The sequence below is a fragment of the Hemicordylus capensis genome, chromosome 7 (genome assembly GCF_027244095.1).
Source record: "Hemicordylus capensis ecotype Gifberg chromosome 7, rHemCap1.1.pri, whole genome shotgun sequence".
In the NCBI taxonomy this organism is placed as follows: Eukaryota; Metazoa; Chordata; class Lepidosauria; order Squamata; family Cordylidae; genus Hemicordylus; species Hemicordylus capensis.
Window position 1 is genome coordinate 13,253,683 of NC_069663.1, and position 19,913 is coordinate 13,273,595.

The window sequence follows — 19,913 nt, forward strand, 5'->3', positions numbered from 1 at the left end:
CCAGCAGGCATCTACAGATCCACTTGCCACCTCACCAATGGCAATTGCTCCTAGCCCTCTAGCAAGCAGGACACTCAGCACCACACAGGTCTCCTCACTGGAGGTCTATTTTCACTGCTGTTTTTGAGAAGGTAGGAAGAAGCAGGAATCCTTTCTGGGCAGCAGGAGAGGAGTCCCCATTTCTTCTCCTCTCCAAACCCCAGTGCCAATGACGGAAAACCAGCTTCCCTCCAAAGCCCTCTGCCAGAAAATGCAGAGGGAAATGCAGATCTGAGGGAAGGGATGGGATTGGTGGCGACCACAAATAATAGTTTAAATTGTAAACATCCTGTCTCCCAGTTCTTTCACAGATCGAGGACCTTCCCAGGCAGCTACTACTTTTTAATTTTTAAGAAAGATCACAAAGCCAGAAATGCAATAACACATCACATCTAGTTTGACTCATAAGCCCAGAACAATAGGCTCAAGCTGCACCACTTAGTGATGTAGGAACGCCTGCACAATCTGTGTGTACAGCAGCAGCTATCTGTGCATGCACAGGACCATCAGGATTACCTCTCTCAAGTTCTGCTTTTGGCTCTTTGAGCATGCTAGCCAGCATGCACTTTACAGATATCCTTAAGGTGGCATAACTTCTGACGAAAGATGGTGGACTAGTTCTCACTCAGAAACTGGAACTCCCATATGATTCAGTGCAACCAGTTTTGATACAACCGCTTCATTCAGGAATAGGAATGATTCACAGAGAACATTGCTTCAATTTTAGACAGCCACTGCCATCAAAGTATGCCACCTGAATACCTCCCTGTTTTTTACAACAGAATTCAACTTTCAGAACCTGTCAAATTCTTTGTCTATCCTCTTCAATCATCCTTCAAACATTGCTTGCACAATTTACAATGAGAATGTGATCAAGTCAGACAAGACCACCAGTCACAAGATGTGATATCCCACATGTGATATCCCATGTCACATGATAATAGTTATGTATAGATGTGTATTTGGGGAAAATCCTTGAAGCTAGGCAAGCAAATGCGGTTTGAGTTGTAACACTGATTTCACCACTCAAGTGAAATTTGCACATATCTTAAGATCAAGTAAAAACAGACTCTGAAGTTGTTCAGCAAGTGAGCAAGAACCATAGCTGAGATGAATGAGAGCCAGCGTGGTGTAGTGGTTAGAGAGCTGGACTAGGACCTGGGAGACCCGAGTTCAAATCCCCATTCAGCCATAAAACTAGCTGGGTGACTCTGGGCCAGTCACTTCTCTCTCAGCCTAACCTACTTCACAGGGTTGTTGTGAAAGAGAAACTCAAGTATGTAGTGCACCGCTCTGGGCTCCTTGGAGGAAGAGCGGGATATAAATGTAAAAATAAATAAATAAATAAATAAATAAATAAATAAATAAAATAGCTAGGGGTGTACACGAAATACATTTTGCGTTCTGTCTTGAGCTTGGAACAGAATGCAAAATGCATGGAACATTCCATCAGAACAACCAGTCAATGGTTGTTCCAACCTGTTCCGAGCACTATTTTGGATTCCAAAATGGTGCTCTTCCTACCTCTGCGCATGTGCGGCAGTCCGTCAGGGCTCCCTAAGGATAGCCCTGCCCATGCAGAGGCATATGGCAGTGACAGAGTGATTCTCTCAGGGCCCTCCAGGTAGGAAAGCAGTATGGAGGGCAGTGTGCAATGGGGCCCCCTAAAACCCAGTTCCAACATATCAACATTTGAATTAAAAAGGGCCACTTCCAACCTTGCATCATCATCAATCATATTCACACATCAAACATGAGAAAATATTTTTATTTCCTCCACTTGTAAAAGTCCCATATGACACAAGCAACTTAACCATCAGTATGGCATGGTAGCCATGTTAATATCAAAAGCAAAACAACCAAAAACAAACCAACCCAAAAGGAAACAGAAAGGTCTTGCTGCACCTCACAGATTTGTTGTGGTTTGTTCTTCTGGAACAGAACCCACTTTATCAGACCTGTCGAATCAAGTGGGATATAGTTCATGAAAACTTAAGCCACAATAGATCTGTCTGTCTGTAATGCATCACAGGACTCTTTCTTGTTTTCTCAGCACACTGCAAACAGCTGACATCCAGGAAGAGGAGAAGTAAATAACTTCCTACCTAGTGCCTTTATTTGTAGTAAAATTGTCACTAGAACCGACAAGCTGGGGTCTGTGCTGTACATCCCCTCACCCGCAAACAACAGGACAAGTCACTCACAAAATGGAATGCCCCCAACAAGTACAGTCATCCCTCACCAAGCACCATTTTAAATATATGCAACTGAAATATTGTGACTGGTCTTGCCAGCTGCAACCTGAGTATCTACAGTTGGCGAGGTGTTTTAGTGTTGCTGTTGTTGTTTGGCGGGGGTCGTATTTTTAGTGATGGACAACACAAACAACAGACTCTACAAGCCAATCAAATTTGCTTCCATTTGATTTAGATGTACTTTAGATACATTGAGGCGGGTCACACGATCGTTAAGAAGGCAGGACACTTGTCCATGCTGCCAATTTTTGACCACATGCTAGCAAACATCCAGGTAGAAGGAAGAGGGAGTTATCATCTGAGAGATGGGGAGCTGCATAGGTCAGCACTGTCCTACGCAACACTTGTACCCAGCATTTTACTGAGCTAGGAGGAAAAGCCATCCTACCCAGCTCTTCTCTCACAATCACTCTCCCCTACGCCTACCTAGGTTTTTTCGAGCACACAACTGAAAGCCAGGAGTGTGCACAGCTCCCAAAGCTAGCTAAGATGCTTGTCCGGACCTCTTAACGATCATGTGAACTGCCTTAATATATCTAAAAGGTACAACCAACCACACCTTCTAAATCAAATGAAAGCAAACCCCAGTACAAAGCCATGCACAATGATGAGAGCTGGTCTTGTGGTAGTAAGTATGACTTGTCCCCTTAGTTAAGCAGGGTCTGCCCTGGGTGCATATGAATGGGAGACTAGAAGTGTGAGCACTGGAAGATATTCCCCTGAGGGGATGGAGCCGCTCTGGGAAGAGCAGAGGTTCCAAGTTCCCTCCCTGGCAGCATCTCCAAGATAGGGCTGAGAGAGATTCCTGCCTGCAACCTTGAAGAAGTCGCTGCCAGTCTGTGAAGACAATACTGAGCTAGATAGACCAATGGACTGACTCAGTATATGGCAGCTTTCTATTTTCCTATGGAATTTGTCTACAGGGTCAGGGGGAGGAAAGGAAAATCTAACATCGAGAGTAGAGGCAGGTATACAGAAGATCATCCAAAGCCTCAACTACCCAGCCCAGCATTTTAGTGGGGTTTGCTCAGATACAGTGTGAGACCTTACAATCAACTGCACTGTGTTAGGGACGGCTCCTCAGGCTGCCAGAGGAGCGAACAACAAAGAAGGAGGGGGGGAGGAATACAGGCAATGTTTCGCTAGAACTGCAGCACCAGGCAGTGTGGGAGCTCATTCCTGGCTGCTGAAACTGAAACCCAGCCCAACTCTGAGTCTCCTGCTGCTCCCTCTGGACACTACAGACTTGAGGCTTCACATCTGAAGCACTTCTCTGCCACCCCACCACTCTCCACTTCCAGAGCATCTCTGACCACAGACGCAATCCCTTTCTTTCAGCAAAGGAAGTTAAATGCAGACAGACCCAGCAAATATTGACATTTCCTGGTAAATGGGGGGGGGACGGGGGGCAGGGGGAGAGATGCCCTGTCCACTCGGCACCTGTCCCTTGTGGCCAGACGCACAACATGTTACTATGCCTTCTACTGAACTCTTTAGGCCAGCTTTTCCCATCATCTGACTGCTTGGCAGGAGCATGCAAGATCAAAAGGGCTGGCTCCTAACAGTGCAGTGTGGAAACCACCCCAAGCACAGGAAGCTCCGTGGTGAAGTGCATTCTAGCTAAAGAAACTCTTTCCCAGAAATGGATTAAGAAAAACAACCCACTTCTTCTCGGGAATGGGATGCCCCCCTGAGCGCGGCATGGGTTACACAAGCCCACGTTTTGACTTCACCTGCAGTTCTTTGCCCTGCCTTCAGCAGCAACCAGACCCTCCATTACTTACCTGAAGGAGCTGGATTGACTGGTCTGGAATACCGCGTCTGCCCCATTGTTAGATCCTTCCCGGAGGCTCAAGAATTGGAGAAAAGGAAAGGGAGGCTTGTTCCGAAAGCTGAAATTCGCCTTTTAAAGATGACAAGTCAACAACTGAGGGTGGGGAAAGCTCGCCCAGCGTCCGGGGAGCAGAGCACGACTGTCAGAACTCGGAGGAGACAGCCAGGGGTGTGAGCCAAGGCATTGCTGCTCCTGTTCTTCTCGCACCCCTGGCCTGGGCGCTTTGCAGTTCTCATAAATAAGCGCTCATGCCAGCTCCCTTGAAGGAGGAATGCCTGTCATTCCAGAGTGCGTACTCTGCTTAGGGCTGCATCTCAGGAAGGAGGAGGAGCCTTCCAAGCACACTGAGCTGCGTAAGCCAAATAATCAACGCCTCTCACTCTTTAAAGCAGGAGTTTAAAGCCTGAGAGAGAGGGAGGAAGAGGGGGAGAGAGAAGAAAAACTTGGGAGACTTCAAACAGCTTATAAACAAGCTGCTACTAATTGCCATAATTTTTCTTTTGGAGAAGAAATCGGATACTCTGAGCTTCCCAGCCCCTTGGGCCGCAGGCTAAAGATCACCTGAAACAGATTAGCTACTCCTTGACACTCTTTGGCTCCCCTGCTGTATTGAAAAATCAAGATGGTTAAAAGAGGACTTTGAGGGTCCTAATCTGAGTTGCTGGTGGCAAGTCCAGAGCACAAAAGGTGTGACTGTATGTTGTTTCCCTGCTAACTGACTGAGCAAAGAGGCACCTTTTAAAAGTGGTGGTTTTCTTTACTGAGCAGGAGGAGAGCAACTGGCCCTATCCAACCCCAGCACAGCATCCTTCCAGTGGCTTTTGCTGGTGTTGATGTTATGTTTCTTTTTAGACTGTAAGCCTTTTGCGGACAGGGATCCATCTTTATTTATTTTTATTTCTCTACATAAACCACTTTGATGACTTTTGTTGAAAAGCGGTAGTAGTTCTTCACTTCAGAGCACAAATGGTGCAAATGTGACTGTATCAGTGCCAGTGTGGTATAGTGTTGGACTATGACCAGGGAGGCCCGAGTTCAAATCCCCATTTACTCATGAAAATCACTGGGCGACTCTGGGTTAGTCACTCATTTCTCAGCCTAACCTTCCTCATGTGGTTATTGTGGGGATAAACACAAACATCTACTGGGCTCGTTGGAGAAAGAGCAGGATACCAATGTAGAAAAGTAAGGTAAAGTGTGCCGGTAAGTTGATTTTGACTCCTAGTGCCCATAGAGCCCTGTGGTTGTCTTTGGTAGAATACAGGAGGAATTTACCATTGCCTCCTTCCACACAGTATGAGATTATGCCTTTAAGTATCTTCCTATATCGCTGCTGCCCGATATAGGTGATTCCCATCTGGGAAACATACCAGCAGGGATTCGAACCTGCAACCTTCTGCTTGTTAGTCAAGCATTTCCCTGCTGTGCCACTTAAGGTGGTTACCAATGTAGCAACAAACAAATAAAAACAAACTTCACTGTTCTGCCCAAGAGACATAACCCAACATGCAATATACTCAGCATATCAAACCAGGATCTATTCAACCCCTTCTGACACTGTTTCCTACAGCACCACTATTTACAGTAGATGTAAATGTAGTAAATAAGTAAAATCTTTTCATATTCATGTACCAGAGGAAAGCTGCAATTCAGCCAACCTTTAACTGGATTCTTAATGCAGAGTTTTAATGTCCAGTTGCCACTTTTAGGATACAGCATGCTAACAATTAAAATAGGAAATATCCATCTCTGTCTCCATGTCTCCCGTCACCACCTCCAGATTAAGGCTTCCATACTGTCACTGCCACCCACCCAGCCACAGCAAAAACCAGATGTGTCCCAGTATGTCCCGTTCTAGACACAGGTCCAGCGCAAGACTCTCTATGAACTCATCCTATGGAACAAAAGTTTCCATATCTAACAGTTAATGTCAAACATTAAAGTATCTATGCTTTCATTTTGCAGAGCAGAGGTAGGCAACCTCAGCAGTTGTTGAACAACCTCTCCAGCTGTTGTTGAACTACACCTCTCATTACCCCCATCAATAAATTGTGGCTGGGGATCATGGGAGTTATTATTATTATTTTTACATTGATATCCTGCTCTTCATTCAACAATGGATGGAGAGTCAAGATTGCCTACCCCTGTTGTAGAGAGATAATTAAAGGCATTTGAGTACATAGGAACATAAGAATATAGAAAGCTGCCTTATACTGAGTCACACCCTTGGTCCATCTAGCTCAGTATTATACACTGACACTGAACCTGGTACACTGTACCAGGTGTACTTAGCAAAGGCGCACTGTACCAGGATTAGAGGCAAAAGTATTCGACCCACAGAGCCCTGTGGTTTTCTTTGGTAGAATATGGGAGGGGTTTACCATTGCCTCCTCCCACATAGTATGAGATGATGCCTTTGCGCATCTTCCTGTATCGCTGATGCCTGATATAGTAGCAGCTGGGATTCAAGCAACCTTCTGCTTGTTAGTCAAGCATTTTTCCGCTGCTCCACTTAAGGTGGTACACACCTATTAAAGACCACACATAAGTTACTGTACAAATGGAAGGCAAGAGCTCTTCTGATATCTGGTGTTTCAATGAACTGACAACTCCTGCCATTTTAGAACACTTAAACCATGGGTTTGCATACTTCAGTGAGGGCACTTACCATTAAAGTGATCCTTGCTAACCAGATGACCTCTGTGTTTGCATGGACTGCTGTAAGGCAGACTTAAGATCAAGTCAAGCTAAAAGATCAGAAGGCATATCCTTCAGGGTGAAATTCTACTTCTCTTACTCCAGTTGTCAAGTTTACTTTTCATCCTCCTAAACTTCTAAGCCTCGAAAAAATGATAAATACTCAACTATTTAAGATTCCAAGACAGATTCAGCTATATTGCACTTCCACTGGGCTTAGAATCCCTATTTTGTGCAACTGAAGCATTCAGCTTAATGAGGAAGCTCCACTTAAAGTCTGAGTTATTTGTTTTGAAACATGGAGGAAATCTTTTAATGCACTGTCACACAGAAGAACTCAAAGTCCAAAGGTGGCAAACTTGCAGGTTTTTAAATCAGCAGATAAGAGAGCTCTAAAGCTTCAGGAAGAGTCAAGGAGAACATGTTTCCTCATCCAAATAAAAGGGAGAAGAGATCAGAAGTAATGACTTCTGCCATTACTCGGCAGTAGATTGATAAAAGATCAGGAATGGGCCACCTGAAAGAGAACAGGGGGATTATTCAGCATAGGTTCTAAGAGAGGTTTACTTTTAGAGCTGGATATTAGAGCCGCAGCTGGGGAAGATGGGAGCTGCTATCAACAACATCTGGGAATCCTTGTTACAGGGAACACTGGTCCCAGCATTTCTATAATGGGCCAGAGTGCAACTTTTCTGTAGCCTGTGAAAGGCACACGTGTGCTTGGAAACACTGGGTAAATGTGTTCCTAGAGGTCCTGAAGCAGCCTTGATAGCAGCCAGGTTTAGACAGGGTCTCTTTGCTGCCAAAGAGATGCTTACCTTGCTAGATGTCAGAAATTCACTAGAAGGACCATATCACACGTGGAGAACCACGGACATATTAAGTGTACTCCTCTTAACTTCAGAAGTACAGGACAGGATTTCCATGACTACCTACTACTACTACAAATATTTATATACCGCTCTTCAACAAAATTCTCAAAGCAGTTTACATAGAAAAATACATACATAAATAAGAGAAGCCCCTGTCCCAAAGGGTTCACAATCTAAAAAGAAACATAAGGCAAACACCAGCAACAGCCATGGGAGGGATGCTGTGCTGGGGTTGGATACTTGAAATAAAGGTAAAGGTAAAGTGTTCCGTCAAGTTGTTTTCGACTCCTGGTGCCCACAGAGCCCTGTGGTTGTCTTTGATAGAATATAGGAGGGGTTTCCCATTGCCTCCTCCCACGCAGTATGAGGTGATGCCTTTCAGCATCTTCCTATATTGCCGCTGCCCGATATAGAACCAGCAAGGATTCAAACCAGCAATCTTCTGCTTGTTACTCAAGCATTTCCCCGCTGTGCGGTAACGTGCACCTAAATACAAGGTTTGAACTAAAACTCATAGGATAAGCACGTCTTTATTTCAGCAGATGCTGCAAGGTTACATGCAGTCAATACAAGTCAATAGGGCAACAGATGGGACTGTAAACCTTCAGAAGGTCCCTTAAGAAACATAAATAAATCAATATGGGGAGACTACCACCCTGATCAGGAAGACCTGGGTTCAAAACCAAGCCATTGTTCAGTGGTAAAGCATCTGCTCTGCACGCAGAAGGTCCCAGATTCAATCCCTAGTATCTCCAGGTAGAGCTGGGAGAGACTCCTGCCAGTCAGCATAAGACAATACTGAGCAAGATGGACTAATGGTATGACTCTCTACAAGGCAGCTCCTTAAGTCCCTATGATTTACCAAATGATCTGTAACCAAGTCTTTTCCTAATAGGTGAGAAGCTCCCTTTAAGGTGCTGCAAAGAATGAAGGAGATAAGGAAAATGTTACTATGTGTCTGCCGCCTCAGGGAAAGGATGAGCTGCACCTTGAAGTCATCAAAATAAATTACTTCCACTTAAATGTAACTCTCCTTGAGTGTGTTGGACTAAAGAACAAGTCCTTGGTTACTGCATGTTGCACCGGGCTGCCCTTGAATACTGTTCAGAGATTACACCTAAAAGGATGGGGCTAGACATTCCAGAGTTGTGCTACCAGGAGCACATGGTTTGGGCATTCCTCTCGCACAGGCTTCTACCACCTTCTGGGAAAGTTTCACAGTTCTGGATTTTACCTCTGAAGTACCAAAGAGCTCAGGCCTCACATCTCTGCAAAACTGCCTCTTTCCCTATAATCCAGGCCTTGACTGGTTTTCTTTGGATCTTGGAGCCAGCCCAAAAATTCGGGAGTCAGGACACTGTGGAGCAGGGAGTAGAAATGGGCTTCTCTTTATCCCCTCTATCTATATGCAACATACTTAGAACAGGAACAGGGTTGTGTAGGTCAAGTAAAGATGCTATTAAATAACTCTGCCTCTGAATATCCTCGTCTAGGTGCCATGGTTAAATTTCAATGCAAAGAAAAGAGTTACCACCCAATAGAACAAATGTACAAATGATAGAAACTTCTTGAAACACTTCATTAATGTAAATCACCTGTTATGCATAAATCACTTATGGTGAAGCCCTGCTATAAACTATTGAGGGTCAGCTGAACAAATCCCCAGTTATGTGCCCATGTGCAGTAAGGACCCTGAAATGTGTTCTCTGAATCTGTTCTACAGTTATGAAAAATCCCTTCATCTAGATCAGTTTTTCCCAACTCCAGACGTTGCTGAACTCAACTGCAATTTATTATGGCTGGGGATGCTGGGAGTTGTAGTTCAGCAATATCTGGAGGAACCCATTTTGAGAAACACTGCTCTAGACAGAGATTATCAAAGCAAGAGTACCTCAGTTGACTGCATTTTGCTTGCCTTTATAATTTCTATTACCTTCCCTAAGCCTGTAGTTAGAAACATTAGTTAGAAACATAGGGTAATTTCTCCACAAACAGTTCATAAAGCAAGTTATTGATAACCATTTGAGGAAAGCAAGGACAACAGCTATGTCCTCAAAAACAAAACAAAACAAAACAAAAACCCATAACTGAAATTGTCAAATGACCAGTTTTACAATATGGTGAGTGGTGCTGCTTTCAATAAAGAAGTACGTAAAGACCACCTTGAGAAAGTTCTGTCCTTCCATTTAAAAAAAGCACATAAGCTATCTGACAGCAGGACAAAGGGATGATGGATTGTTCAGGTAAGCCCAGCAGCAATGAACCACACCACAGCTGTACTTCTCTGTCTGGACCGGAGTGTGCTTTAGGATGGGTGCCAAGGCAGAGGCCTGGCATTTGAGTGTTCAGACGTAAGCAAAGATCTAAGTCAGACTGCAGGAAGGAGAAGACCTCGGGAACTCTGGCACATTCCCATAAAGGGTCCCTGTGTTTGATGCACGACCATCAAGAGAATACCGCCCAAACTGCCTGATAGATTCTGTTGGTAGACGGCCTCCGAGAGGTCAGAATCTTGTCTTGTACAGAACGGGAGTATCCCTGTGCTGCTAGGTTTGTGTGCTCAATCTCCGGGCATCAAGTTTCAAACACCCGGGCTCCAGATGGAGGATGGGACCTTGAAAGAGAGGTGGTCTTTGAAGAGAGGAAGTTGCCACAGCGGGTGAATAGAAAGATCTAGGAGATCAGAGAACCAAGACCTCCACAGCCAGTGCGAAGCCATTAAGATCAATTCTGTCTACTCCAGGGCCATCTTTTTGAAGACCTTTGTGATGACAGCCGTTGATGGAAAGGCAAAGAGTAGGGACCTTGTCCATGGGACTGTAAGAGCATCCATCACTTCTGTTTGGGGGGGGGGTCTGAAATTTGGTGAAGAAGCGGGGAAGGAGGTGGTTGGCTGCCAACACAAATAAGTTCACTTAGGGCTCTCCGAATATCTTGGTGATCTGATGGAAGACCTCTGGGTGAAAGGGGCAAATTCGGCTGGATCTATCAACTGTCGGCTGAGCCAGTCTGCCTGTTGGTTTTCAACGCCGCTCAGGTGTTCAGTGGTTACTGAAGATGGGATTCCACCCGATGGAATAGGAGGTTGGCCTCCACTATCAGGCTTTTGGATCTTGTGCCACCCCATCACATGGGCTTTGGTTGTGACATTGTCTGTCCTAATCAGAATGTGTTGTCCATGATGTAGATGGTGGAACTGGAGAAGAGCGAGCCTGGCTGCCCTGAGTTCGAGCCAGTTTACACTCTTGTGTGACTCCTCCAGAGACCAGCGCCCCTAGACTAGTTGTCCAAGACAGTGGGCTCCCCATCCAGCTAGTCTGGTGTCTCATGGCCACAAACCTCAAGCGTTCCGTCAAACATTCCAGCTTTTTAACCAGAGGGATCTACGCACCGCTACTCTGGAAACCATAGCTCTGGATGCTTGTTGGATGCAATCCAGGCTGGAATCAACCATAAAGCCTGCTGCCTTTGCCATCTTGTTGATGCCGTGGCGGAGTTCGATATTTTCAGGTTGGACCAACACTATAAGCTCTTTGGCCCAGAGAACTGAGACGGATGGAAGCGGCTGCCTTGATAACCATGGCTGATGCTTCATGGGCTTTTCTAAGCAGGAGATCGGGCTTCCTATCTTCTGCTGTTTTCAACTGTTCTTGCCCCTCCATGTTCAGAAGTAAACCTGAGACCATTTGTGTAACAGGTGTGTCCACCTGGTGTATGCCCACAGCTAGGAGGGTTGTGACCTCCTGGGGTAGATTGTGATGGGGGTTTTTTTAGGTAGATTGCCTACTGGCTCAGAGGAAACTGGCCATTGCCATTCTGCACACATGACCTTGTGTAAGAGACAGAAAGAGCACTGCGGCCAAAGGGGTGGACGATAATGGGAAAATGTTCTGATCTAAAGCCTGGGAGGAGTCAGAGATGTCAGCAGGTGAAACATCATTAATTGCTCTCTTAGCTTTGGACAATAGGACTTCCAAGTCTGCTGAAGAACAGAGGCAGGAGGATATAGGAATCTGTGGTGAAACCTCCTCCTCAGATAACACTCTCTCTTCCCTGTTAGATCCTAAGGGATCGAGGGGGTTCACAGACTCTGTGTGAGAAGAGTCTGGATCAGATACTGGCTGTCTGGGCGCATCCGGAATCTGTGGTAGGACTGTGAGGAGGGGGGATGAACTAGGACAGGGGGAGGCGGTATGGGAGGTAAAGCTGGGTTAGGATGAGAAAGGGATGGACCAGCAGGGGGTATTCCACGGAGGGATGGAACCACAGGCAAAGCAGGAACAAGGAGCTGGGGGGACCCATGCACAGGCTTAAGTAGCCCAGGTAAAGGAAAGGGAGCTGTGGACCAGGCAGAGGCAATATGGGAGAGGGGAACTGGAAGGCCTGGTGTGGGTCCGGGAAGGGCCTGGTAAGGGCTGTGGTCGAGGGCATTTAGGAAGTGGTCAGCTGAGGAAGGGTAGTGGGCTTGCCTCTTGCACCTAGAAACAGGAGACTTCGGTGCAAAATGACCCTGCTCTGAAATATGAGTAGCCTCCCTGCATGAACTGCAGTCTGGGGGGAAAGAAGGAAACCCCCCCCCATGCTGCTGGCAACCTGATGAGGTACCCTTGGGGGCAAGGTTGGGGCCAGTAGGGGTAGAACGGGAGGAACAGGTTCTTTGAAAGGCAAGCATTCCCATCTAAAAAAAATCTTTGAGCCATACTGTAATGTTGGGCACAAAGAGAGTAACCGGGCCCTGAGGGGTGGTGGGTTCACTTACTGCAGTTGGTAGTTCAGTGGAGTCCTGCAGTGGTTCAGTAGGAGGGCAGCTGCCTGATGGTGACGGAAACTGTAGAAGCTCGGCCGGAGCTGGGTGCTCAGGCTGCAGCACGCCAGGAGCTGGTGACTCTGGTGACAGTGCAGGGGGAATACACAGGCCAGCTGGTTCACCCTTGAACACTGGACCCACGGGTGAGTTGCCTGTAGATGCCAATGGATCACACAAAGGGTGCTGGTCATCAATATTTTCTCCTTTAGGTTCCTTTGGGAAGGGGAGGGATGGCTCAGAGTGCTTGCAAACCACCTTCTTCAACAATTGTTCGCTTAGGCAAATGGCCTTCAGACTTTTTAGTTGAAGGATATCTTTTGCACTTTTGCCTGGCCTGTGACTGCTCTTTGCAATGCTTGGTCTTCTGGCTAGCTTTTTTAGGAACTGTAGGAGATTCCGTCAGTGGAGCAGGCAAAATGGCGGGAGTAGCAGTTGGGCGCGAAGGAGACGCCGATCTAGCCCTCAGTGGGGGGGACGGGACCAGTTGTCGTTCCAGCAGTAGAGCCATTTGAGGAGGCCTTCAGAAAGGAAACCCCTAAGGAGCTTCTCGGCATAAGCCCACTCCATGTCCCACATGGGAAAAGGAAACTAAAAGATCCAACTAGCCAAATTGTAACAGAAAAAGATAATTTGTAAAATTGGCCCAAATCTAAGGCAGCTCCCTTCCCACCCTCTAGGAGGGGAGAGCAAGGAGGTAGGAGGAAAGCAGAGGCTAAAGGCACAGGTTAGAGTAAAAAAATAGCCTAAAACTATTCAAAAAACTGAAGAGCTCTTTCACAGACCTGTGTGCTCGAGCAAGACAGGACTGGACCTGGAGCTATGGCACCTGTGGTGGCAGGAAATTAACCTCATGTGATTCAGTCCTGTCTCAAGCATGCTCTGTGCACAACCGTATCTGACGAGCTCAAGGACAGTGGGGAAACTAGCTATGTAGCCAGGTTTGCAGAGTGTGCAACTGAAGTGCAAGAGTTGTAGGAGGAGAGCTGGTCTTGAGGTAGCAAGCATGAATTGTCCCCTTTGCTAAGCAGGGTCCACCCTGGGTTGCACAAGAGTGGGAAGCTACATGTGAGCACTGTAAGATATTCCCCTTAGGGGATGGGGCCACTCTGGGAAGAGCACTTGCCTGCTTGCATGCAGAAGGTTCCAAGTTCTCTCCCTGGCATCTTTAAGATAGGGCTGAGAGAGAGACTTGCCTGTGACCTTGGAGAGGCTCTTGCCACTGTGTAGACAATATGAGCTAGATGGACCAATGGTCTGACTCAGTAGATGGCAACCTCCTATGTTCCTATGAGTAGCCAAGGCATATTCTGAGAGCGAATAATGGCAGATTACTCAAAGCAGAAAGTCCAGCTGCATGAGATATATGGTGGCAAACACCAAACTGGTGCCACAAATGGCAATCTGAGTCTGAATGGAGCAAAAGAAATCCCACCTAAGTATTCAAGACGAAGCTTTGATACATCATTCCATCTATGAATAAACAATTCCTTTGAACAGAATGAAGATAAAGTAAAAGAGAAGAGTAAATTTTTAAAAAGATACCCATTCCTTTGGACACCAATGGCTTTGTTAACCTGATGCTGAGTGCCAGAAGAAGAATCATAGCCTCTGCACAATTCCATAGAAACCACTACAATATTAAATTGGATTTATGACTTGCCATTCCATTCAAAATGCCTAAGGCAGCTAATCATCCATCCAACAGCTCAAGACATCTGAAAAATGAATAAGCACCATTTAACATACAATACAAATAATGTTTCCATTACAAACAAAGAACTGGCTTAGAAACATATGAAAGGTTTCTGCATTCATTTCTAAAATAACTTTTTAAAATGTCTTTTACTGCTTGTGGGAGGTCTTCTTGTGGCAGGGCCATGTTGTGGGAGGGTCATGCTCTTGCATATTGCCCTGGCTTGGTTTCAAGATACGGAAGCACATCAGAAGAGGCTCTGCTATCACCCCTCTTCCGTCCCAATTGATCCCAATTCAGGGATACTGCCAGCAGGGCCTTTCCAGATGTGCTTGGAGAGAGGTGAACTCATATGGAACCGGAAGCTGCCTGAGTCAGACCTTTGGTCCATCTAGCTCAGTATTGTCTACACTGCCTAGCAGCAGGTCTCCAAGATTTCAGGTGGGAGTATTTCCCAGCCCTACCTGGAGATGCCAGGGATTGAACCTGGGGCCTTCTGCATGCAAAGTGGATGCTCTACCACTGAGTTCCACTGTTGCAACATGCTGTGTTCAGTGACTCAGACATTCCCGGTCCATGAATCAATCACCATGAAATTAAAAACAGGAGGCTCACTTTGCCCAATCCAAACAAGGCTGAACCCTTCATTCAGAATGAGCCACAATGGGGCAGTTGCTTTACAACACCCTCGGGAAAAGAGGGTCCACAGATTAGATAAAGAGAGATCCAAATCAGGAGAGATAGATAGAAGTGCTCCATTATAAAGAGAGATCCAAATCAGGAGAGATAGATAGAAGTGCTCCGTTTGTCAGATGTACCATTACTGGATTTATAAACATTCCTGAAGGGAGCTCAAGACCAGGAGAGGTAAAAGCAAGAGCATTCTGGACATTCTTAAATAGTTTTCTGCTGTTTCACTGGGCTCTCCTGGCCGTCCTCTTCGCTTGCAAGTAGTGTCTGCCCTTCAAGAGTCTTTTTTAACCTGCTTCCTGAGTTTTCTGCCATTGTTTGCATTTTGCTACAGGAGGACTACTTCCTATACTCATTTTACAAGGTATGATTCAACAAACCTGAGGACTTGGAGAATGTGTAAAAGGGAACATGGGAAAATAGAACTTATGCATAATGTCCCCCAGAGAAGATATATGATCTCAGGAGGACCCATCTCCAGTTACTACCCCCACTTCCTTTAAAGAAACAGGCCTGGCACTCAATCAACATTTTAAATTGATAAAGTGTGTACTCCTAACCAATTAATTTTGTTTAACATATACATAGGAACATAGGAAGCTGCCTTCTACAGAGTCAGACCATTGGTCCATCCAGCTCAGTACTGACTATGCTGATTGGCATTGGCTCTCCAAGGTTGAAGGCAAGAGTTTCTCTCAGCTCTACGTGGTGATGTTAGGAAGTGCACCTGAGCCTTTCTGCATGCAAGCAGGTGTTCTAGCACTGAACTACAGCCCCATCCCCAAATTGAAATATCTTACGGTGTTCACATGTAGTCTCCCATTCAAATGCAAACCAGGGCAGACCCTGCATAGCAAAAGGGACAATTCATGCTCATTATTGCAAGACCAGATCTCCTCCCCTTACTTGCTGCAAAAGCTCAGTGAAGGATCTTTGTTCATTTGAGGACCCTGAAGGAAAGGCACTGCTTTTCTTAATGGCAAGACAATATGATTTGAAGCAAAAAGCAGTTACTCCTTAAGCATAAGAAGAAAGAACATTTTTAACATAACAGAGGCCCTATCTCACCATTCAAATACAGTGTGTGTGGGGGGGTTAACCTGGAACAGGGCCTTTTTAACAGTGGCACCAATATTTTGGACCTCCCTGCTGAAAGAAGTTCACTATGCCCTCTTACCCAGTATTCCAATACCAAGTCAAATCTGCATTATTTCAGAGAGCTTTTGGGGATCTATGAGAACAAAGGCAGTTCACAACTGGGTAGGATAGCATGCATCCTACCCAGCTTTGGGAGCTGTATATGCTACTGATTTCTGAATGTGTGCTAGCAAAAACCTAGGTAGGAGGAGGGCAGGGAAAGTGATCCAACAGGAGCTTGGTAGGATGGCAGCTTCTTATCCAGCGTTTGAATGAGGCAGGAGGAAAAGCCATCCTATCCAGCTTCCATCTCACAGACTATCGCTACCCCTCTGAGGTTTTTGCTCCCCAAAACTGGGAGCACACACAGCTCCTGAAGTTTGTCCTACCTAATTCATGTTCATGGAAACTTCCTTTCAGCATTCCAACTAGTTGGCTGAGTTCTGCAAGGCTATTTTCCTCAAGTCTGACTGTTCCCTATTACAAGGACAGAGACCAAACAGCTTCCAAAAGCTCCAGACCCATCAATTTTAGATTTAAGAAGCTGGCAATTTTAGAACCGTTCAAAGACAACCACAGGGCTCTGTGGTCGCCAGGAGTCGACACCAACTCAATGGCACATTTTACCTTTACTACTACCAAGCACTTAACCCAGGAACCAAAAAAGATCAAAGTCAATCATTTACATTGGCCGACATTCGGATTAAATTACATCTGACTAGTCCTACTGAAATTCAGTAGTCCTATAGAGGAACACCTGAGTAGCACTATTGAGGACGTTAGTCTAGACGTCGACTGCTGTCATACTTGTTCAGATACAGGAGAGCTCTCCTCACCAAAGGAAACAATAGCTCCTGACCTCACCAAGCTCAATGTTTAACTTCTGGAGACTGAAGGAGTGCCAGCCCTGCACGCTGCCATGCACACTTCCTTCTACCAACTCATCCCAGGAAGATTATAGGTAAATATTTTGATTGCATTCATGAATTTCAGAATGTCAAGAATGCCAGATTAAGACATAAGAAGGCTTTATATCCCTTGAAGATAGACTGGCAGAGAGATGTTTAAGCTAGATTTCATGGCCAAGGGTGAAACAGGGGCATAGCTAGGGGAGAGGAGGCCTGTATTCGCCCTTCTCCCCGGTGGCCCCTCAGAGTGAGGGAGATAATGAAGGAAATAGGGAGAAGTGGGGCTGGAAGGGCCCTCGGGAGCTGCAGCTCCCCCCCCCCCGGGTTCTTTGAACACATCCGCTCAATTATAGCTGCACAAACCAACAAGAACAAAAGGGAGCATCAGGGATTATGAGCTGGAGAAAAGGGAGGAGAGAGCCGGTCTTGTGGTAGCAAAGCATTAATTGTCCCCTTTGCTAAGCAGGGTCCACCCTGGTTGCATTTGAATGGGAGACTACATGTGAGCACTATAAGATGGGGCTGCTCTGGGAAAAGCATCTGCAGGTTCCAAGTTCCGTCCCTGGCATTTCCGAGATAGGCTGAGAAGGATTCCTGCCTGGAACCTTGGAGAAGTCTCTGTCAGTCTGTACAGACAGGACACAGAACTGGGAATACCCATATTGATCATTCAGATCGGCTTTACATAATCAGTTATCACTAAAGTTGTGCCGTCAAGTCGGTGTCGACTCCTGGCGACCACAGAGCCCTGTGGTTGTCTTTGGCAGAATATAGGAGGGGTTTACCATTGCCATCTCCTGTACAGTATAAGATGATGCCTTTCAGCATCTTCCTATATCGCTGCTGCCCGATATAGGTGTTTCCCATAGTTTGGGAAACATACCAGCAGGGATTCGAACCAGCAACCTCTTGCTCCCTAGGCAAGTTACTTCCCCGCTGCGACTACAGATGTACAGATGCACGCTCTACACATCCCCCTTTTGTCTGGAGATGAAATGTATCCTGGACATACCTTCTTCTAATGCTTTCCCGAAGGCCAGAAGCATCCAAATCTCTCTGGATTTAAGCAAGCAGGGGTATTCAGGATCAGCCTTACCATGAAGGTAAGGAGATGGGGCCATAGCTCAATGGTAGAGCATCTGCTTGCATGCAGAAGGTGCCAGGTTCAATCTCCAGCATCTCCAGGTAGGGCATGGAAAGATTCTTGTCTGAGCTAAATGGACCAATGCTTCTTACTAGGTATAAGGCAGCTTCCTATGTTCCCATAACAACATTATGTTCCTATATGTTATGTTCCCATAACAATGGCCTTTGGCTGGGGATTATGGGAGTTGGAGCCAACAACATCTGAGAATCCCTGTTACAGGGAACCTGGCTCATAAGACTGGCTCTCTCTGCACACCAAGGTTTGCAGGAGCCAGCAATCAAGCAGCACCAGGCTCCTCTCCAAGCATCGCCATGACACTTACACCAAGATGAACCCTGTCCTCTATGCGCATTTCGTGCCCAGCGCACTCACCTTGTGTCTAAGGAGATTCAGAATTATGGGAAGCCTACCAGGGTTTGCACTTTTGGCTTCGCTACATCAAGCTGAATAAAAGCTCTTTAGTTTAGCTTTTGGGAACCCACCAACATTTACAAGCACCTGCCCTCTTTTACTTTCGAACTGGACAAGAAGATGCTTATTAAGATGCAAGGCAAGCACCACAAACACAAGGCTCAGCAGCTGATCACTTCAGGAAGACTTTGGCCACTGCTGGTCAGTCGCTGAAAAGAAGTTTCAAAGGGGACCAGTTAAACCCCCTCATTTAAAAGGAAGGAATGGAGGGACTAAAATACATTCCACATTTCATTCCGAACATGTAGGTTCTAGGCATACAAAGCAGTTCACTTATTTCTCTCTGTCTCTCACACACTGAAGGGTTTTTTTTGTGGGGGGGTGGGGAACAGGCACGAATCTACTGGCATGAATCTAAACATAATTACAGGTTTGACCTCCCTGTACATTGCACCTTTCGAAACAGATTTATGAATAAACATTTGCCCAAAGACAAGAGCTGCTCAGAAGACACTCTTCCAGTTTAACAGCCTTCCAATTCAGGTTCCTACAAGCCCGACAATTCATCTACCCGAGAATTATGAACGTTACTAGATCAAGTGCCATCTCAAGGCCAGCCTGGTTTCCCGATCTGTGTCATGAGCTGTTTCCCCGTGCCAGTTCTTCCGGCTCCACTGTAGCAGGCAGCACCATTTCTTGCACGGAAACTCCACATTTGAGGACTTAAAGCCAATTAGACTGCCTGGATTCCCTGTAACAGAGATGCCCAGATATTTTTGACTACAACTCCATCATCACCATCCAAAAACCACGGCAGCTGGGGATGATGGGAGTTGCAGTCAACAACATCTGGGAATCCCTGTGACAGGGAACACTGCTGGCTACCCCAACACAACACGGGCTTTAGCAATGTTCCTTGCCACATCAGGGCCCTCCAACAGCAACAAGTAGTCAGGGAGATTAGTTGCTTAGGGCCGAGCTTCTCAAGATGCAAGCTGGGGCCCAGAGAGTTGTAAGGTGTTTGCAGGGAAGTTGCAATTACTAGAACTCTACAAACACTCCATTGCAAGCAGCATAGGAACAAGCAGCCTTAGACCTAATGAGACTAGTTCAGTATTGTCTACACACTGACTGGCAGCGGCTCTTCAAGGCTTCAGGCAGAAGGTCTCTCCCAGGCCTACCTGGAGATGCCACGGAGTGCGCCCGGGACCTACTGCATGCAAGCATGCAGATGCGCTTCCACTGAGCTAAGGCCCCACCGCCTAAGAGGAATATCTAAGGGGAATATCTTACAGTGCTCACATGTAGTCACCAATCCAAATGCAATCCAGATAGACCCTATTGAGAAAAGAGGACAATCCATGGTTGCTACCACAAGATCAGCTCTGCTTCATGATGCCTTTATAGTCATATGCATACATGT

At 46.2% G+C, this 19,913-nt stretch overlaps 1 protein-coding gene across 8 annotated transcripts in view; it reads right to left on the reverse strand.

The window, feature by feature from the left end:
* Positions 1–19,913, reverse strand: part of PHACTR4 (phosphatase and actin regulator 4) — a 121,502-nt gene that overhangs the window by 49,425 nt on the left and 52,164 nt on the right. Inside the window, exon 1 of one of the 8 annotated variants that reach the window (XM_053267369.1) lies at positions 4,079–4,537. The exons of the other annotated variants lie outside the window; for them this stretch is intronic. Coding sequence (XP_053123344.1) covers positions 4,079–4,124 — 46 coding nt within the window. The 5' untranslated portion in view covers positions 4,125–4,537. Of the gene's footprint in view, positions 1–4,078; positions 4,538–19,913 lie in introns of those variants that run through there. 8 annotated transcript variants of the gene reach the window in all.